This window comes from Mastigoproctus giganteus, chromosome 5, assembly GCF_048544385.1.
Source record: "Mastigoproctus giganteus isolate SK-2022 chromosome 5, ASM4854438v1, whole genome shotgun sequence".
NCBI classification, from domain to species: domain Eukaryota; kingdom Metazoa; phylum Arthropoda; class Arachnida; order Uropygi; family Thelyphonidae; genus Mastigoproctus; species Mastigoproctus giganteus.
This window is the reverse complement of record NC_143579.1, coordinates 83,424,570-83,443,867: the sequence shown is the minus strand read 5'-3', so window position 1 is coordinate 83,443,867 and position 19,298 is coordinate 83,424,570. Positions and strand designations below refer to the sequence as shown.

Here is a 19,298-nt window from a genome sequence, read left to right as displayed (position 1 = left end):
TTCTACATAATTCAATTTCCTCCTTAATCTCTTCATTAGACTTTTGCAGCAATGTGGCAATATACGCTACTTGCCAAAATATCAGAGCGCCTTAAATTGATTTCGGTTTGTAAGTGTTGACTGCGCGGTTTTGGGTTGGCTAGTCCAGAATGAGAGTTAAGTTCTCGTGGCAAATAAGCACCTTTAAACTCGATGCCAGTTTAAAACGCGTTCATTATCTTCTTCGTCTTATTTGCGATTTAATTTTCCGCAGTCTGCAAACACTGACATGTCCACGTGGCTACAAACAACTTCACGCGGCGAGTTATTCAAATGTTGCCCGAAAAATAAAACGGATTACCCATCAGTTGAGGGACCACTGTTCTTTCCTTTTAAAAGCAACCGGTGACGTGGGGTGCCCAGAGATTTCTCCGACTTTCTGACATCACTTTTCTGCAAAAGGCCGAAGACGTTCATTAACTTCCTTTGCAGGGACAAAGTGACAGCTTTTTCTAAACTCGAGTGACGCACAGCTGTCATTTAACTTTCTTCCGCGCTGCATTTCCTGTCAGGAAGCGAATCCATCCATTAGTCAGAACAGGTTACAGTTAGCACCTTGGAGTGGATGGTCACGTAATTAAGGACGATGATGTGACAGCCGTGACGTGAACTTGTACATAATTATAGAAGCTGTCCTCACATGTTGTGAACGAAACAAGAAGTGCACATAAAGAAGGGACACAGACGCGTGTTGTGCTCCGAAAGTGTTAGCTAGGGAAGGGTGCGTTAAATGTCACAGCATACACTCCGAACTCAAGGTCCAGTTTCCCATTATCACACTTTCCAGTACCGCTAGTTTTATCTTACATTAAAGAGAATGGTAGAAATGATTAGTCAAGAGATTTCGAGGAGGTTGGCATGCTGATAAGAGAAATTACACGACCTCCTCAGTTAGGGAACTCTTTTTGTTAGTTTAAGATCCTAGCGTATTTAAATAAATCCATGAAACTTGTATGTGATACTCTGTCCTACTAGAACTGTGCACTTTTAGTAAGGAACAAAATGTATTTATTCTAAAATAATATCGTGCTCACTCACCCTTGGCCGTTTAAATGGCTGTGGAAGACTAATCCGTGCTAACTTCTGGTAGATGGTTGGTGGTTCTGAAAGGTTGCCCGTGGCCGCTCCAAACTCAGATTAGGGTGTGGTGGAAGATGAGATATCCAGCAACTCAAGGTCGTAGGCACCGGTACACCAATATTTTAGGCCTAGCTGGTCGTTTTTTGAGTTCATTTTGGACTGGACTTCCAACTCTTCAATATTCTTCCAGCTGACAACTTGGTAATGTTTAATTTATGGGCAATAGCACTCTCAGATATTTTCCCAGCATGAGATTAAATTTCTCTCTCTGAAACTCTAACTCTTTTTGTACGCTGATTAATCGGCATAAATGCCTGGGACGTAATTTGGTTAACCATTGACCACCCTTATGTACATTGTACACAATTTACTGCAGTCAGAAGTTTACCGAATAATTTGGGTAAGACAGTGTATACTCAAAGCGTTTTCGCTTTGGCAATTTCAGCAGTTGGCACGATGGGTAGCTGGTCAAGCTATAGAACTGAGAGAATGAATTTAAAACTTGGTTTTGCACCAAATTTTCTTATAACTGCTGACTGAAAAATAATAAATCTTCATTGCTTACCAATGTATCAAATAAAGGCCATTTGTCGTACTATTGAGTCAAACTTCTTTTTATGTAATTTGCAAATTAACCATTATTATTACACCGATAAACGCAGATGCTTATTGCTTCCTTTCAACACACCTGTTTGTATTTAAGGCTAATAAGGTACAGCATACTCTATATACACGGCGCTGCCACTTTATTAAGTACACCCCTGCTGTGCACACAAATGGTTTGTCACACAACGTTGCAAGTCACGTGACCACAGTTGTGGATATAAATTCAGCAGAACAACTTTCTAGTATCAGTTAAGCGTACAAACAGTAGCAAGAATGGGGAAGAGGAGTGATCTACTGGAACGTGGCATCACTTCGAACGTGGCATGGTAGTAGGTGCAAGACGTGCTGGACAAAGCATCTCTGAAACGGCAGTTCTCCTGAACTTTTCACGCACAACAGTTTCAAGGATGTATCGAGAATGGTGTAACGAACTGAAAACATCCTCTCAGCGGAACTCATGTGGAAGAAAATCGCTTGTTGATGAGAGAGGTCAGAGGAGGATGGCTAGAATTGTGCAAGCAAGAACAAAATATCGCAACGGACTACTAGTCGCGCATGGGCTACAACAGTCACATCGCATACCTTTGTTATCAATGAAGAACAAGAGAGCACACCTCCTGTGGGCACAACAACACCATCACTGGACTATCGAGGATTGGAAAACAGTTCTTGGTCTGACAAGTCGAAGTTCCTGGTGAATCATGTTGATGGAGGGCTGAGAATTTGGCGAAAACGACATGAATTCATGGACCCGTCATGTCTGACGACTACTGTGCAAGGTGGTGGGGGACAGTGTTATGGTGTGGAGAATGTTCTCTTGGCACATGTTGGGTCCACTGATACCCATAGATTAAAGTCTGAATGCCACATCTTACCTAAACATCGTTGCTGACCAAATGCATCCGTTCATTTTGACAGTTTATCCTCAGTCGGATGGTTACTTCCAGCAGGATAATGTGCCGGTGCACAAAGCCTGAATCATGGAATGGTTCCAAGAACATGATAATGACTTTTTTTTGCTGTAGTGGCTCGCTCAGTTCGCGGATCTCAATCCTATTGAACATCTTTGGGATGAGCTGGAAAGGGCTGTTCGCTGCAGGCCTACACCTCCGTCGAATCTCAAGGAACTGCGTGACACACCCATGTCTGCATCGTTTGAACTCCATTCCTGCACAACGTTTTCAGCATCTTGTTCAATCCATGCCTTGACGAATTCAGGCTGTTTTGAAGGCTCAACATGGTACTAGGTAGGTGTACCTAATAAAGTGGCAGCACAGTGTACTACATATAAGATCTTAAGCTGTCCTTGTGCGTGCGTGTATACAGGGTGATTCACTACCAGTGCGACAAACTTGCAGGAGGTGTAGGGGACACAAAGACGAATCGGACTCGCATAGCATTGCAGGGTCCGAAATGCCTTCATCATGCGGTAGAGGACGTTGAACGGGAGGTCATGTGAATAGCGATCCTGCTGGAAGTCAGCATTTGCGAACCATTTCTGTTGAAGAAACCAAGTAGCAAAAGTCCTCCGGAGTGGATAATCCGCAGGCTCCAATGATTGGTTTCGTTGCAGATGGTATGAACTCATTTGGTTGGTTGACAGTATCCTCCATACAGTGGATTGGGAAATACCCAATCGTTGGCCTATCGCTCGAGTACTCGTACTGTCTTTTGCAAGACGTAGGACATTCTCCTCATTGTCTGGCGTCCTCGTCGTTCGCTCTCGATTCATGGTACCTCTCGTGAAACAACCAGTCTCACGTAACCTTCTGTGCACACGTGCGAAAATCGTATGATGAGGAGCACGCTTGTGCGGGAAACGTTCCTGGTACAAGCGCAGAGCGGCGCGCCCGTTACAGTCCGCAGCTCCATACGTGAGGTGCATGTCGGCCAGTTCAACGTTTGAATACTCGTCCATCCTACTGCCTCGGGAGCCGGTTCGCAAATGCTGACTTCTAGCGGGATCGCTGTTCACGCGACCTCCCGTTCAACGTCCTCTATCGCATGACGAAGGCATTTCGGGCCCTGCAATGATATGTGATTCCGATTCGTCTTTGTGCCCCCTACACCTCTTGCAAGTTTGTCGCACTGGTAGTGAATGACCCTGTATATGTGAACAGGGTAGTTGTTTTTCCCACGTGAGGTTATCTTAAGAGAATATCTCCTAGAAATAGTGATTTTTCTCTGACAGGTCGTTTTCTGTTTGAGGAATGGAGGGGGGAAGGAGAGTTAGTTAAAGTAGTTATCTTCCTTTCATTTAATTACTAAGATTAAAACTTTATACGCATTTAATAAAACTATCAATTTTTATTACAATATTTTCTCTTATATATAAAAATCTAAAACATTTAAATAATATTTAAGAAATTTCAAGAATATTCTAGAATATTCCAGAAATATGCAGGAAACTACTGAATGTGGTGGAAAATTTTGCAGCGTGTTTTAAAATATAAATCGACGAGTAAGAGCTGTACGAATTATACTAGGAGCGAGTGAATGATGCCAGCAGTTGGGAAGATTTGCCACAAATTAGCAACACATACCCAATATCCTTCCTGATGACGTAGAACATGCATTGAAGAAAATGAAGAATCAGAAAGCCCCGGGGGAAGACGAAGTTACTGTAGAGCTGTTAAAATTGGGAGGAAGAGACATGATACAGAAACTGGCAAGGCTCTTCACAAAATGCATTAGAAAACATGACGCCTAAGGTAATAATGCAATCATAGTTTTGCTGCATAAGAAAGGAGATAAATCAGAAATTGGAAATTATAGACCAATTAGCTTGTTATCCCATATCTACAAGTTGTTCACAAGGGTCATTACTAACAGATTAGAAAGAATACTTGATGAGAATCAACCGAAAGAGCAAGCTGGCTTTAGGACAGGATTCTCAACTATGGATCACCTTCACGTAATATCACAGCTAATGGAGAAAGCAAATGAATATAAAACACCATTATGCCTGGCATTTGTGGATTATGAAAAGGCATTTGACTCCATACAGCATAAGGCAATGTTTCAGACATAGATACCCCATATATTATGATTTTGAAGAAAATACATGAGAACGCTACCTCCCTTTATTAGACTAGACAAAGACAGTAGCAAATTTAAAATCGAGAAAGGAGTTCGACAAGGAGACACAATATCTCTGAAGCTGTTTACTGCTACCCTTGAGGAAGCTTTCAGAAGATTAGACTGGTCGCAGAAAGGAGTCAATGTGAATAGAGAGTACAGATGACATTGTGGTCATAGGCCACGATCCCCAAGAATTAGAGAAAAATTTTAATCAGTTATGCAGAGTTAGTAAGGATTTTAGTCTCAAGATAAATATGGCTAAAACAAAAGAAATGATGAACAAGTATGCCAAGGAAAGGGAAATAATGATTGAAGGAGCAGTAATTGAAAAGGTGGAGTCATATACTTATCTGGGACAAGTTATTAGCTGTAATAATGATAAATGGCTGGAAGTCAAGAGAAGAATAAATTTTGGATGGATAGCATTCAGGAAATACAGGGTGTCTCAAAAATATTGGTACAAACGTTTAGGGGAGCTAGGTTACATCTAAAGGAATGTGAATCGCATAGGAACCCATAACCGGAAACGTCACCATAAGTCGGTACACGGAGCTGTTCATCAGTTCGCGAGAGGGAAAATTTCTGGTTTACTCATTCAAGCAGTAGTCGCCGCACGAAGAGCATGCATCGATATACGAACTGGGAGCTGGCAGACATGCAGCTAGTGTATGGATTAGCAGAGGGCAATGGACGAGCCACTCAACGAATTTATGGAGAACGCTTCACAGACAGACGTGTACCGGACAACCGTTTGTTTGCGAGTGTGCATCAAAATTTGTGCGATTATGGGTCATTTAGAAGTAACAGGAGTAGTGTGGGCAGACCACGTTCGACGCGAACTCCCGTCATGGAAGAAAGTGTGTTGAATGCCGTCCAGAATAATCTTATTATCAGCACACGTACCGTTGCCTCTGCCTTAGGAGTGTCTCGTTGCAGTGTACAGCGTGTCTGGCACGACGATTCCTTACACCCCTTTCATCTCCAAAGGGTTCAGTTACTGCTTCCCCAAGATCATCCTGCACGTATGGCTTTTGCGCAGTGGTTTCTCCAAGAAAGTGTTCAAGATTTGAATTTTCCAGCCTGTTTTGGTCACGGATGAGGCTTATTCAATCAGCACAATGCTCGTGAGCGGCACAACTGTGGCACAACATCGCTTGGCAATAAATGTGTGGGTAGGTATGGTCGGTGACTGCTTAGTCGACCCCTACCTGTTACCATCCCATATGAACTTCGCTAAATATCGGATCTTTCTTGAACAAGTTCTACTAGGGTTACTTGACGCTGTTCCAGCAAATGTGAGACGCAACATTTGGTTTCAACATGACGGGGCGCCTGCCCATTATGGAAGGTGTGTTCGTGACCATTTGAACAAGCGTTTTTGGCGTCGATGGATTGACTGTGGTGGACCCGTTGCCTGGTCCCCACGCTCACCTGTTTTATCGAGCCTTGATTTCTTTCTGTGGAGGCCCCTCAAATCTATCGTGTATGAATCGCCCGTGGAGACGGAAATGGATCTCGTGGCGAGACTCGTCTGCCTGCTGCTACTGTCAAAGAAACTCCAGGTATGTTCGACCGTGTCCGCCAATCCATGCTACGTCAGTATCATGCATGCATCACTTACAAACCGAGAATGTGCAAGTTCAGACTCCCATCAGCGCAAGGTCACGGACATAATTACGAACGCTGCAAATACAGCAATAAAACGGAAAAATCCCATCCTTGGGGCGGTCCCCTGGTGGTCAGAGGAGCTTCAGGCCCTCAGACGTGAAGTAAACCAAACGAGGCGTGCATTCCCCGGCAGAAATTGAATACCTCCGGCAGGAGTACAGAGAAACTCGAAACGCCTACAACGCGATGATCAGGCAGCGTAAAAGACTGTCCTGGGAGCACTTGGTATCAACAGTTGGTAACTCTGACCCCTGGGGTGTCGTGTTCAAGGTAACAACAAATAAACTGTCAAGAGGTGAAGTTATTCGCTCCACAATCACCCCACAAGGCCACATGACCTCCACCTGGCAGCATTCAATTTCAAACATACTTGATCACTCTTTCAAACAGCCACCAGATGACAACTCACCAGAACAACAGCAGCTTTGCCTCGACAATAGCAACTATAACTGAACACTCGTGGAAGAGCCTTTCAACGTCGAGGATCTCTCTATGGCCGTTGGGAGACTGAAAAATAACAAGTCACCAGGCCTGGACATGCTCGAGCCCGAAATAATTAAAAAAGTTGCCGAATTCGCTCCAGAAACCCTGCTAAACCTCTTCAACTATTGCCTGCTAAAGGGATGGTTCCCAACTGATTGGAAAACTGCATCCATTCGGCTCATACTCAAAAATCCAACTAAACCGCACGATCGCCCTGACTCTTACAGACCTATTGCTCTCCTTTCTGTGCTGAGTAAGGTCTTTCAGCAACTCCTTAGACAGACTGGAAAACCACTACAATACTGAACAGCTACCAGCACGAAATCAATTTGGATTCAAACCGGGCATGTCGACGGTCGATGCACTGGAGACCATTACAAATGCTGCCAGGAACTGCACCCAGAAGTACCTCCTCGTCATCTCGATCGACTTTGCTGGGGCGTTCGACACCTTATGGTGGCCTAGCGTCCTCGGACGGCTGAGACGTGCTGAGCTTCCAGGAAATCTTTACAACTGTATTGCCAGCTATCTCAGTAACAGGAGCATTGTGGTTCAGGCTCCCTTCTCCAGTGTGGAACGTCGTGTCCACCGAGGTTGCCCTCAGGGCTCTGTCCTGGGCCCACTTTTCTGGAACTCTGTACTTGACGAGCTTCTCAGTACTGACTTAGGCGATGTCCAGACCTTGGCATATGCTGATGATCTCTCCTTGATCCTGGCAGGGGACTCCAGGGCTCAACTTGAAGTATCTGCCAACAGAGCTCTTACCACCCTGCAAGAGTGGGTCCGGAAAAACCATCTGAGCATCTCATCCACAAAAACCCAATCCATTCTCCTGAAGGGCTATCTTGATCCGCGGAGGCCACGTCAAATCAAGATACAGGGCACAACCATCAAGCTTGTTACTCAGCTGAAACTCCTAGGCATTATCATCGACAGCAAACTAACATTTCTCCCACATCAACTATCTACAGAAGAAAATAAGAAACTACATTGCACTGGTTGCCAGGGTGACCCGCCGAGATTGGGGGCTCAAAAAACGCACTCTAGCCTTACTGTATAAAGCTATATTCATACCAGCTATCACCTACGGTTCTGGCATATGGTTCCCCAAAGCCTCCACTGTGGTAGGACGAAGAAACCTGAACATCATTCAACGGCCAATTCTCCTTACGATAACCAGAGCATGTTGCACCTCCAGCACGCACGCTCTACAGGTCCTCGCCGGTGTACTGCCCCTAGACCTTGAGGTGGCCCATGTGGGGATGCTGTATCAGCTCAGCAGAGGAAAGTCTACCACCTTTATTAATTTTACCACGGATCCTGCTAACACTTATTCCAGTGAAAAAAGCAGACTCCTAACCTACTTACAACAGATCTGGCAAGCTAGATGATCTGAATCCACCAAAGGGGCCATCACCCGCAAATTTATACCGGACATATGCAAAATATATCTCAAATCACCATCCTGGTTCTCCCCAGGCCTTCTAACCACATACCTCCTAACAGGGCATGGTGCCTTTCGCAGCAAACTGAACCTTCTTGGACTTTCCGACAACCCCCTTTGCACTTGTGGTGCCCAGGAAACCTGGGACCACTTGATGCATGACTGCCTACTATATGATGACCTCAGATCTTCTCTCATCACACAAATTCATTTCATCCCGAGAGATCAGGAGCAACATCTCCTGGAAGACCACCATACCTACACAGCCTTTTCGAACTTTGCTCAGGGCCTCTTCACGAGGCGGAAAACCCTACCACAACCACAGAATCAGACCCAACCAGACAATGAAACGGCCTAATCAGCCATGTGTCAAGACCTCTACTGGCTTCAGCATACTGAAATCCCCGTGAAGACTTTCAACCTGCACAATAATTTGTGCCTTTACAATGCAGTCTCAACAACACCAACATCTACCGGCTTCGCCTCCCACCAAGTTAACTCAATACTGAAATGACTTCACCACCTGGATGGGACCTGTCTGTCCCAGGTTTGCACTACTTGAATTTGACCTTCTCGGACCGGACTCTGCCAACTATGACTTCACGCAGCATTGCTGCCAATGCCATGTGGCGATCCTGAACCCGTGCTCCCTTGCACGGCCCTGTTTCTCCCCTGCCTGGCAGGGAGGAGGTGAAGGTTCCCTTGTCTCCTCCCCGCCGCCCCCTCTTTCCTTCTGGTGTGGCATGGGCTTGCCTCACTGATTTTGGGGTCATCTACTCTATCGACCCTATACTTCTGTCTCTCACCCCCCCAGTCTTTAGTCTCCCCTCCCCCTCTAGCTTTCCAACTAGCGTTCATCCCATGTCAAAATTATCCTAGCCCTACACCCAAAATTCTTAATTCCAACACTGTATAACTTAAAACTCCTTTGGCCTGACCCAAACTCTAGCGCACCCCCCCATTTTTTTTTTTTTTTCCTTCGGGTTCTAGCCACTGAAATCCTAGGAAATTAGGTGGCAGGACCTGCCAGAGTACTTATTTAAAAATACTGGTGTACCTGGCTTGCCTCCACGGGGCTAAGTGTGGGCAACGTTGGGCCTCAGTAGGGGTCCAGCGGCTAAATGGCCAGATGAACAACGGTACACGACACTACATCCAACAATATCCATACACTTTTAAATCTCTGGCCTTTACAGTGTTCTGTAACACACGACAATGTAGACTACACGGAGATGGGGGAAACCCATGGTGCCGTTAGACCCTAAACACACTTTACACTTTTACATGCATCGCGTCTCATGGTGGAACCTTCGAGCATCTGTCGTAACATCATGAAATGCATCCATCTCGTACTCCATTGTTAATATTATGTCAAATAAATGTTTTCCACTAATTACTGTCTTGTGTCATTTCTGCTTCTTGTGCCTCTGCTACTACTTTCCCGTGACGTTTCCTGTTATGGGTTCCTATGCGATTCACATTCCTTTAGATGTTACCTATCTCCCCTAAACGTTTGTACCAAAATTTTTGAGACACCCTGTATAGTCACATACTGAAGAGCAATATCCCAATTTGTCTGAAACGTAAAATAATGAACCAATGTATACTCCCTACCATGACTTATGGAAGGGAAACTTGGACACTCACCAAAGGAATGCAAAACTGAGAACTATACAGCGAAGAATGGAAGGAATTATATTAGGAATCAGACTGTTGGATAAGAAGAGAAAGACATGGATTAGGTGGCCAACACAAAAAAGGACATTCTTATCAAAACTAAAGAACTAAAATGGTCTTGAGCAGAACATATAGCCTGAAAATCAAAAGAAGCAGTTGGCTTGGGCTACCAGGCATTAACATTGGACAATTGCAGGGCGGAAAAGCGTATTGTTCATGGATGAAGCCAAATTTGAAAAACTTTTGGATCCAAGCGTAGAGTTTACGTGAAGCGACCAACTGAATCAAACATGGTGCCACATTGTTTATTGCCTACAGTCAAATACGATGGTGGTTCCATCATGATCTTGGGTTTCTTTTGTTGTCATGGAGTGTGTAACATCGTCAGAATAGAAAGAATTTTAAGAAAAAATTATGAAACCATTCTTGAACATAATGCAGTATCCTTTGGACTTCGACTTGGTGGAAGTAATGTTATACAACAACAAGACACTGACACGAAACACAGCTCTAAGCTGTGTAGGGAATTTCTAGCAACTAAACAACAGAAGTGGGTATCGCACATTATGATGTCGCCATCCCAATCGCATGATTTAAACCCAATAGAGCTTTTATGGGCTCATCTAAACTATACAATCTGCCTATATTCACAAAAATTATTTTAAACCTTGCAGATCGCTTGGAAACATGTTAATCAAGACACTATTATAAAATTAATCGCCAGGATGATTATTACTCTTCTCCCAAATACTCTTTTATACATATGGAACTTGGAAATAGATATCAATTAAACAAAGATCTCTTCGTGGTAAAAACATCACAACATACGTAGACTTAATATAGATTGCAGAAACAAAGACAATTACACGAGTGTGGTGTGGTTAATTTGCTGGACAGTATACAAGGTGTAGTATCCTCAAGTTTCCGGGAGGAAAAACCACACAGCCTTCGCCCAAGACGACCAACTCAGCCATTCTATGGAAAAAAAGCCCATAAAAATTCTTCGCATCATTCATGGGATGATGCGAGTATTAGAAAGTGGTGGGAGGATTCCATAAGAACGAAATTGGTTGAGTAGTACAGCATGATTAACTCTTTCGAAAGCATTGTAGATATCAAATAAGAACAGTACTTCATACCTTAATCGATGAGGTTTAGGACAAAAACCAGAAAAAAAATGTCAAATTAGAAAGGGTTGATTGTCTTGACATAAAATCCAGGTGACAGTCGGGAGTTAATTTACGGAATGGAGTTGCTTGTTAAAATATTTTATAAATCTACCATCTGTTGACCGATGCTCGTACATCAACCGAAAATAACTTCCAGTCGACGCATCCTGGTGGCGCGTAATCAAATCTAAATTTAAAATAAAAGTCACATATTCAATGCCCAAAAAATACATCAAATAAATTACTACATTATTATATTACTGCTCTTATTAATCACCGGTTAATATAATTGATTATCCAATTTATTGTTATCACTCTTATAAATTATAATAATTGATTAGTATATAAACAATAATAAGAGCATCAGTTATTTTATCTAACTCATTCCCACTTCAACAGATCCACTAAGTTCCATCATGGGATTCAAGTCGGGTTTTTTCTGTTATGCATCATAAAGAAGATCGCATTAAAATACTAACGGCCAAGTTCGATAGGTTGAAAAGAACGTTGATAATCAAAGGGTTAATGGTAGAAAAATTTCGCCATATACGGAAACAATGATGTATAAATACCACGCCCCAATGACAAATACCTCAATCATTTTGTCGTGGAGCGACAAGCTCGCTTCCGAATCTGATGTACTATGAACATAAATACACAGAGGATGGCGCCACGGGGTCTCCACAGGTTAGTCGGTAACGACTTGTGCGTGCCAAATGGAGAAAGTGAAGGGCTGACTGGGATTTTCCACTGGGTAAGTTCCGTGTTTCATTCCGATAACAGACACCACACAGACATTAAGATCTCAAATAAATATCAGTCCCCGTCTAGACAGAAAACGTAATTTTGGTTGGATTCCACTGGCGCGATCTCTTCCCTTTGAAACGGATTTCATTTTAACCCCTGTTATCTGTACATTCCAAATCAAGTGAAGAACGCATTGTTTCACCAAAAAATACGTTAAATCTTTTAATCGAGACAAAAAAAAAAACGCCCAGCGATGATCAATCTGTGAATTCTAGGAAAGCATCTATTTACATCCACAGCTCGCGCGTTCTTAGATCCATCGACGAGCAATTTAAATTGATTAGTGTACCTAGAAGGAAAAGGATGACGTCACTGAAATGTATGTGTACAGACCGTTTCATCTGACACTGACTGATGTTCATTCGCCTGGTGAACCGTTCACTGTTTGGCCATCTCTTCCCAGATATCGGTCTCCAATAGGGACTGTAAGCTAATTTGATTCTTTCTTGTCAGGTCGTTGAAGCTCCCCAGTGAAGTTCAGTGATTAATTAGCCTGTTGCCAGCCAGCAGTTTGCGGGGAAAACTGATAGGTGCCACCGAGTGAGGATATAATGAACTAGCTACGACCATCCGTGGGCGGTCTACAATTAAAGCCACAATGAATGAAGCGGTGATGGACCACTGCTGAGGGGGATGGCGACATCTGCGGAACAGATAAATATGCGCGCATTTCTCTCGTAGAAGACGAACGCGATCGGTTATCGTATTTAAAGCGTCTTCATTCGAGTAAAGTGTCTTGTAAGAAAACAGATTTGAATTAAGACGCTCGCTTTCTAATGTTTGGGTGCTCAATGAATAAGGCACTTTGTGGGGTGTTTTTTGTTAGATAATTTTTCTAATCATTTAGAGACTAAGGGTTGTTCTTTGAGGTGGATACATCCTTAACTGAGTTCAGATATAATTCGAGATTGCGGGAGCATCCAGAAGTATCTTCAACAAGTGATATAAAACGCCTCGTGAGCCCGATTTGAATGGATTATAAATAGTTGGAAACAGTTTTAATTATTGGAAAGCGTGAAAAATAAATGGAAAAATTTGAAAAAAAAATGAAGGGTATAAAATTAGGAAAATTTAGAAGAAATAGGGAAAATTAAGAAATTAGGAAGTTGAGGAAAATGAAAATGAGTGCGAAAATTCGGGAAAAAAATAATTAAATGAGAAGAAAATTGGAAGAAACTGAAGACAAAATATCATAAATGAAGAAACTGGAACAAAAAAAGGAGAAAATAAAGATAAAATAATAAAAAATGAGGAAATTAGAATAAAAAGAAAAATTGGGAAAATAAATGAATAAGGAAAACTTGGAAAAATAAATGAATAAGGAAAACTTGGAAAAATAAATAAGGAAAACTTGGAAAAACAAAGGAATAAGAAAAAATTGGAAAATGAATAAGGAAAAATTGGAAAAATAAATAAGGAAAAAGTGGAAAAATAAATGAATAAGGAAAAACAAATGAATAAGGAAATATTGGAAAAATAAATGAATAAGAAAAAATTGGAAAAACAAATGAATAAGGAAAAATATTATAAAAACGAGGAAATTAGGAACAGAGATGGAACAAAAATAAATTATAAACATGGGGAAATTAGAAGAAAAAATAATAAAACATTGAAAAAAAAAAAAAACATGAATAAACTGGAAAACTAAGGAAATTAAAAATACAAAAAAATCGGTCAAATTGAAATTTAGAAAAAAGTCATAAGAGGAGAAATTGGAAAACTAAAAAATAAAAATACAAAAACTATAAAAAATGAGAAAATTGAAAAAAAAAAATCAGGAAAAATAATTGAAAAACGAAGAAACTTAAGTTAAGAAATTCACAACTGGAAAATTATTAAATGAAAACTCAATTCCAAACAATTCCAAGGTATAAAAATCTGTTTTCAAACATAGAGGTGGTGGGAGGAGGAAACAGTTTCCGATAGTCCAAAATATTAGTAAAGATAGCAGCCGCTCCATTAAAAGGAAGATAATCCATCCAAGCGCGATATACTATCATAATCAGAACGCAAACCATTAAAATCCTTAATGGATAAAAAATTAGCACCAAACTACCATCGGCCAGAAAATGACGCAATTCGAGCCAAAAGCTCTGCCACGTTTGAAAATCGATTAATAATTTTCATTAACTGATGTAAGCTTTTCTTTAGCGTCTGTCCACCACAATCCCACACTTTTTTTTAAACCTGCCACGTTAGCAGAGAGATAAAAACAGATTATTGGAAATCGATAACAAAAATTATGCTGACGCAGTAAGTTGGGACAAAGTGGGTGATCTCATTAGCATGCAGCTACAGAAAGTCACTCGATTTTAACTCTCTTGTTACTGTCACGCGGTATTTTTAACCGTTGGGATGTTTTAAATGTACATTCATTAAACAACGTACGCTAAAGCTAACTCGAGTTAACTTAAGTCTCGCTGATTGCGCTTTAATTGCTGGATTCTTGGTCTCAACAAAGTCCCTCAATTCATCTGTAGCTATCCTTTGGTGACTTAAAAAAGAATGCTCTTCTTTGAAACGGGTCTGAAGGGAACTGTATAAAATGAAGAAGAATTAGTTCATCTGGCTTAACGATTTTTAATTTATCGATTAAAATTGGCCTTTTTGAATTCCTGGATGTGATAGAACGCAAAGGGGCGGCGAGATTCCAGTTTTAGACCTTTATTTACTTACCTCGCTTGCTCTCTAGCTGTCACAGGGCGGCAGGTCACTGAGTATTGTGAGGCCTCTGTCGACTGCTCGGGAAATGAATAGATAAGTAGGAATAGCCTACTTCCGCTCGTCATCCGCGTCTTTTCAGATTCATCACAGCGAGGAAGGTTAATGATGGCCAGAACCAGCAGTGACAGCAGAAGTCATGACAACGGAGAAGGGCTAATACTGGCTCACAATTCTAGCATTAGCAATCCCAGGCTTTACTCGACTCTGTCAAAGAGCCACGATTTTAATAAGAAAATACCATTCTCGCATCTTATTCTGATTATGTTACGCGCATTTGTTGGGTGGAGAGAGAGGGAGGAAGGGAGGGAAAGGAGTTGGGTGGAAATGAGGGTTAAAAATAAATTGGCACACGCCGGTGATCAATGCAGATGTTTATGATAATGTCATAGCCGTGTGGAGTAAATGAAAAGGATTGCAACGCGTATTTCCAATCTCTATTCTTGTCTGATCAATCTTTAAGATGCTTTTACCTTCCTCTAATGACAACGTACCAGTCTTCTCCAGAAAAAGAAAAAAAAGATCCATTGATGTCCTGTTCTTACCGGGCCCTAAATTCTCACGTGATGCTTTCTTTCTCCGCAATAACAGTAATTTATAGAGCTCTGCTTGATGAATAGCTAACAGGAATAATTTTTGTGTATACAGATAACAAGCGGGAGATGAAAACTTTTAATGTATACGTTATAAAGCTTTCGCTGCCCTATTATCGCGTGGTGCAATGGCGCCATCGCACGCGAGTCGAAAATGAGTGTAAAAATAACGGGCGTCGGTTTATAGGAGCCCCCTCCTGTGTTTTGTTGAACAGAAATCCATTTTAAGAATTTTACACGAGTGAAGGTGGGAAGTTCAATCACATGACTAGGTTAAAATGTCATTAATTAAATTTTGACTTAAGTTGTCGCCCTATTGCATCTAGTAACAGAAGAATTCTATAACTGGTTTTAAGTAGCTTGCTTAATATTTTATATTTTAAGGAATAAGTGACAATGATTTCTTAAATGAAATCGTGGAGTCTTTGAACGTAACGACCTTTGCCAATTGAAGCAAATTTAAAGAAGAAAACACAGAGATGTACAAAGATTAACATAAACAGCATCAAGCGCAACTTGGCTTCATTGCTTTATTAATCTTACTTGAGAGGATTATTATAAAAATAAATGAATTTAAGTTCGGAGTCAAATGATATCTAAGCAGTCTGCCATTTGCTGTGATGTTCCGTAAGACGGCAGGGATCTCATCATTCACCACCTGATGACGGCCTCCTATTGATATTAAAAGTTCATCTTTGATGTTGCTACTGTAGCTCGTGATCTGTAACGACGTTCACAGATATAGCATTCCTATCAGATGAGTTCCTGAGCATCCATTACGGAGACAGACAACACACAAACACTCGACTCAACTTTACTTTCTGGACATAGCATAAGAAGACCGGGATCAGTACGATAGAACTGTTCAGAGCCATAAAACAAAGATTCATTTCAGGATACTGAGAGAAGACAATCGTGAATTGACCAAGATTCAGTGTTTCTTCGTTCACACCAATCATATGAACAACTTTTTTATTGGTTTCATCAAAGAGCATACTGAACTCTTTATTCGCAAGACATCAAAGAGTTCCTTGATGCTTTGATCAATTAAGCTATGCAATATACTTGTCCTCACTCATCTTGAATGCATAAGCTGGATCCACCTGAAGCCTAACTTATGGGACCCACTAAATCTCTACAAAATAGAGAAAAAAAAAAGCACATTCTGCAACTATTTTAATTACATTTATTTATTATATTGCAAATTGGGTTGCAACTTCGGTGAATAAGAAATGTAAAATAAATAAAATACAGTAAAATGCTCACCTTCCTAATCAATTCTCCAACCATACCATTCCAACCTGCTGGGGAATTCGGATCCTGTCCACCGTAATTGGAGTCGTTCACCAGCTTCATAACGTAGCTAAATTTCAAATTGTCCGCAATAAGGTCTGCCAGATCTTTGCAATAGCCTTCGAACACCTCATTTCCATCGAGTGACTGCCCAGGTTCAGCCTTTTTGTACATTAAATATGGCTCCTCCTGACAGAAAAAGAAAAAGTTATCTAAAATTATAATTCAGTTGATACTCAACACTATACTTTAAACGAGATTCAAACAAAAAATTTTTTTAATGTTTTCACTTATCGTTATTTTCGCACTAAAGCAACTAAGAATATGAGGCGTCAGTGTTTAAGTTGTATGTGCTTTCTATGACGGTTTTCCTGTTTTGTGGAATCACGTAAAGCCCACGCTCAAGGAACTCTGCCACCTCAATATCCGAAGTACTAAATTTTCTCCCTTCTAGAAGGTTTCTGGTACAGCATAGAAAGCGAGTTACTATTTTTAACTGAGTCTAAATGTAAAATTCCTATTTTATTTAGATCTTACCATCATTTAGTTCTATGTCCCTTGGAGCACATTTAAGAGTACTCAGAAACACGCTAATCAAACAATAAGTTACTGTTTATCTCTCCCTTCCTCGTTAGAAAGCGAATTTGTGGCAGTGTAAGATACTTCGACGACGACTTTTGTATTCACGATGACTCTTTCCTCAATAGGCACTTCAAATTGTTCATCAAGCGATGGCGGAAGGTCCTTTGTTAAGGAGCACCTTAGAAGTCAGATATCACCAGCCAGTGTGCATCTCTTAGTCCATTTTAACAAGCTATAGTTTCGACTATTATCTCTCCCTGATTTTTTTTTACCTAAGTACAGAGTCAACTCACGAAATAATTGGCCCTATCTTGATTTACGGTATCCGATTCGATAAGATTGCTAATTACGGACAGGGATGGCTAACAAATGATTTAGTTTTGCCTAATGGTTCTATTCGTTAGCTAATCTCGTCCATTCATTCTGTTTAATGGAACGAGAGGAGTTCGTGGAAAAATGTGCCAATGTTATCGGGGATAAATTCGACCGATTGAATACGCTTTTGTCGGTTGTAAGAGCTTTGATGAATGAAGCAATCTATTTTGTTAAACAACTACTGTTCGTTCGGAACCTCGTTTTAATTATGAGAGATAGCACCACGATTCTTAATATCCATTTTATAATTGATAATAATAATTGGAGTTCATTCTTGGACATTGCACTTTGTAAGTCATTGCTCATGTTATTTACACAGAATCTAAGATGTAAATAAATTTATTTTGATTTCTAGGGTGCTTAGTAATACCGAAGTCGTATATTTCAACAGTAGATCATAACTAGTACATCCTCTATAAACTCGGACTTGAACAGGTGGAATCATTCGGATTTATTTTCAAAGGATATCTTTCAGAATGGAAAATTCCTCGCCCTTGTGAAATCACTTTTAGTATGTTAGAGTTTTTAGTATTTTAGAGCCTTGTCGATCAATTCGGCCCTGGAGGGATTGTGCAAGGCTCAAGGGGTAGAATTTTTTTCAGCCTGGACTGTACTTGTTAACAGGAGAGATTGCTTTTACAGGGATGGGATACACTTAAATAGAAAGGGTGCAAGAATTTTTGCTGATGCTGTCGAGGCAGTGTTAGGTGGGTCGGAAAACTGCTAGTTGGGGCGGATACAAGGACTAATAGATTAACAGTAGCCACTGGCAGAGGTGGAAGTGATTCTTGCACTGCTTCTATTGAAATGAGCAGAAGCCTGAAAAACAAGATGCAGGATATTTCAGAGACTGCTGGGAGTCATTGGGGTACAAGTAAACACATGGGTTGTGTTAGGGTAGCTAAGAATAGAAACAGGTGCATGTATACCTGCGTGTACACCAATGCTAGGAGTTTGGAAAATAAATTTGATGAATTTGAGGTATTGCTCAAAGCATCAAAGGCGGATATTGTTGGGATATCAGAGACGTGGTGTCACACAGATATAAGGGATGCAGAACTGGAATTTGGGGAGTACAACGTCTACAGAAAGGATAGACAGGATAGGAAGGGGGGAGGGGTTATGCCATTAGTTAAGAAACACATAAAAACCAAGGAAGTGAAGCCAGTCGACATCGATGGACAGGGCAGTGTCGAGTCAGTTTGGTGTGACATAAGCATTGGGAGATCAAAATTGAGAGTAGGAGTGTGCTATAGACCTAATGACTCTGATGAGTATAATAAGGAACTGTACAGGGAAATAGAGTGGGCCAGTAAATCAGAGAGTCTTATAATGGGGGATTTTAATTTCCCAGATATTGACTGGAATTTGTGGGTTGGTCACTCGCACACTAGCAAGGCTTTTGTGGATTTATTGGATGATTGTTTTCTACATCAGCATGTTCGTGAGACAACAAGAGGGAGCAATACTCTTGATCTGATTATCAGTAGCGATTCTTCATGCATTAAGAATCTACAGATAAATGAACCACTAGGTGGCAGTAATCACAGTGTGTTGAAGTGGGATTTACTCAAGGAGGTAACTACCATCAGAGGTAAAGGGAAGGGTTTTTGCTTTCGTAAAGGCGACTATGATGGTATGAGACAGTATTTAAATTCTATACAGTGGGACCAACTGACG

General features: G+C 41.2%; 1 protein-coding gene across 1 annotated transcript in view; it reads right to left on the bottom strand.

Annotated features, from left to right (window-relative positions):
* LOC150085527 (glutamate receptor 1-like) overlaps nucleotides 1-19,298 on the bottom strand; it is a 372,789-nt gene that overhangs the window by 46,968 nt on the left and 306,523 nt on the right. The window contains exon 9 of the mRNA XM_090374097.1: nucleotides 16,635-16,850. Coding sequence (XP_090230223.1) covers nucleotides 16,635-16,850 — 216 coding nt within the window. The remainder of the gene's footprint in view (nucleotides 1-16,634; nucleotides 16,851-19,298) is intronic.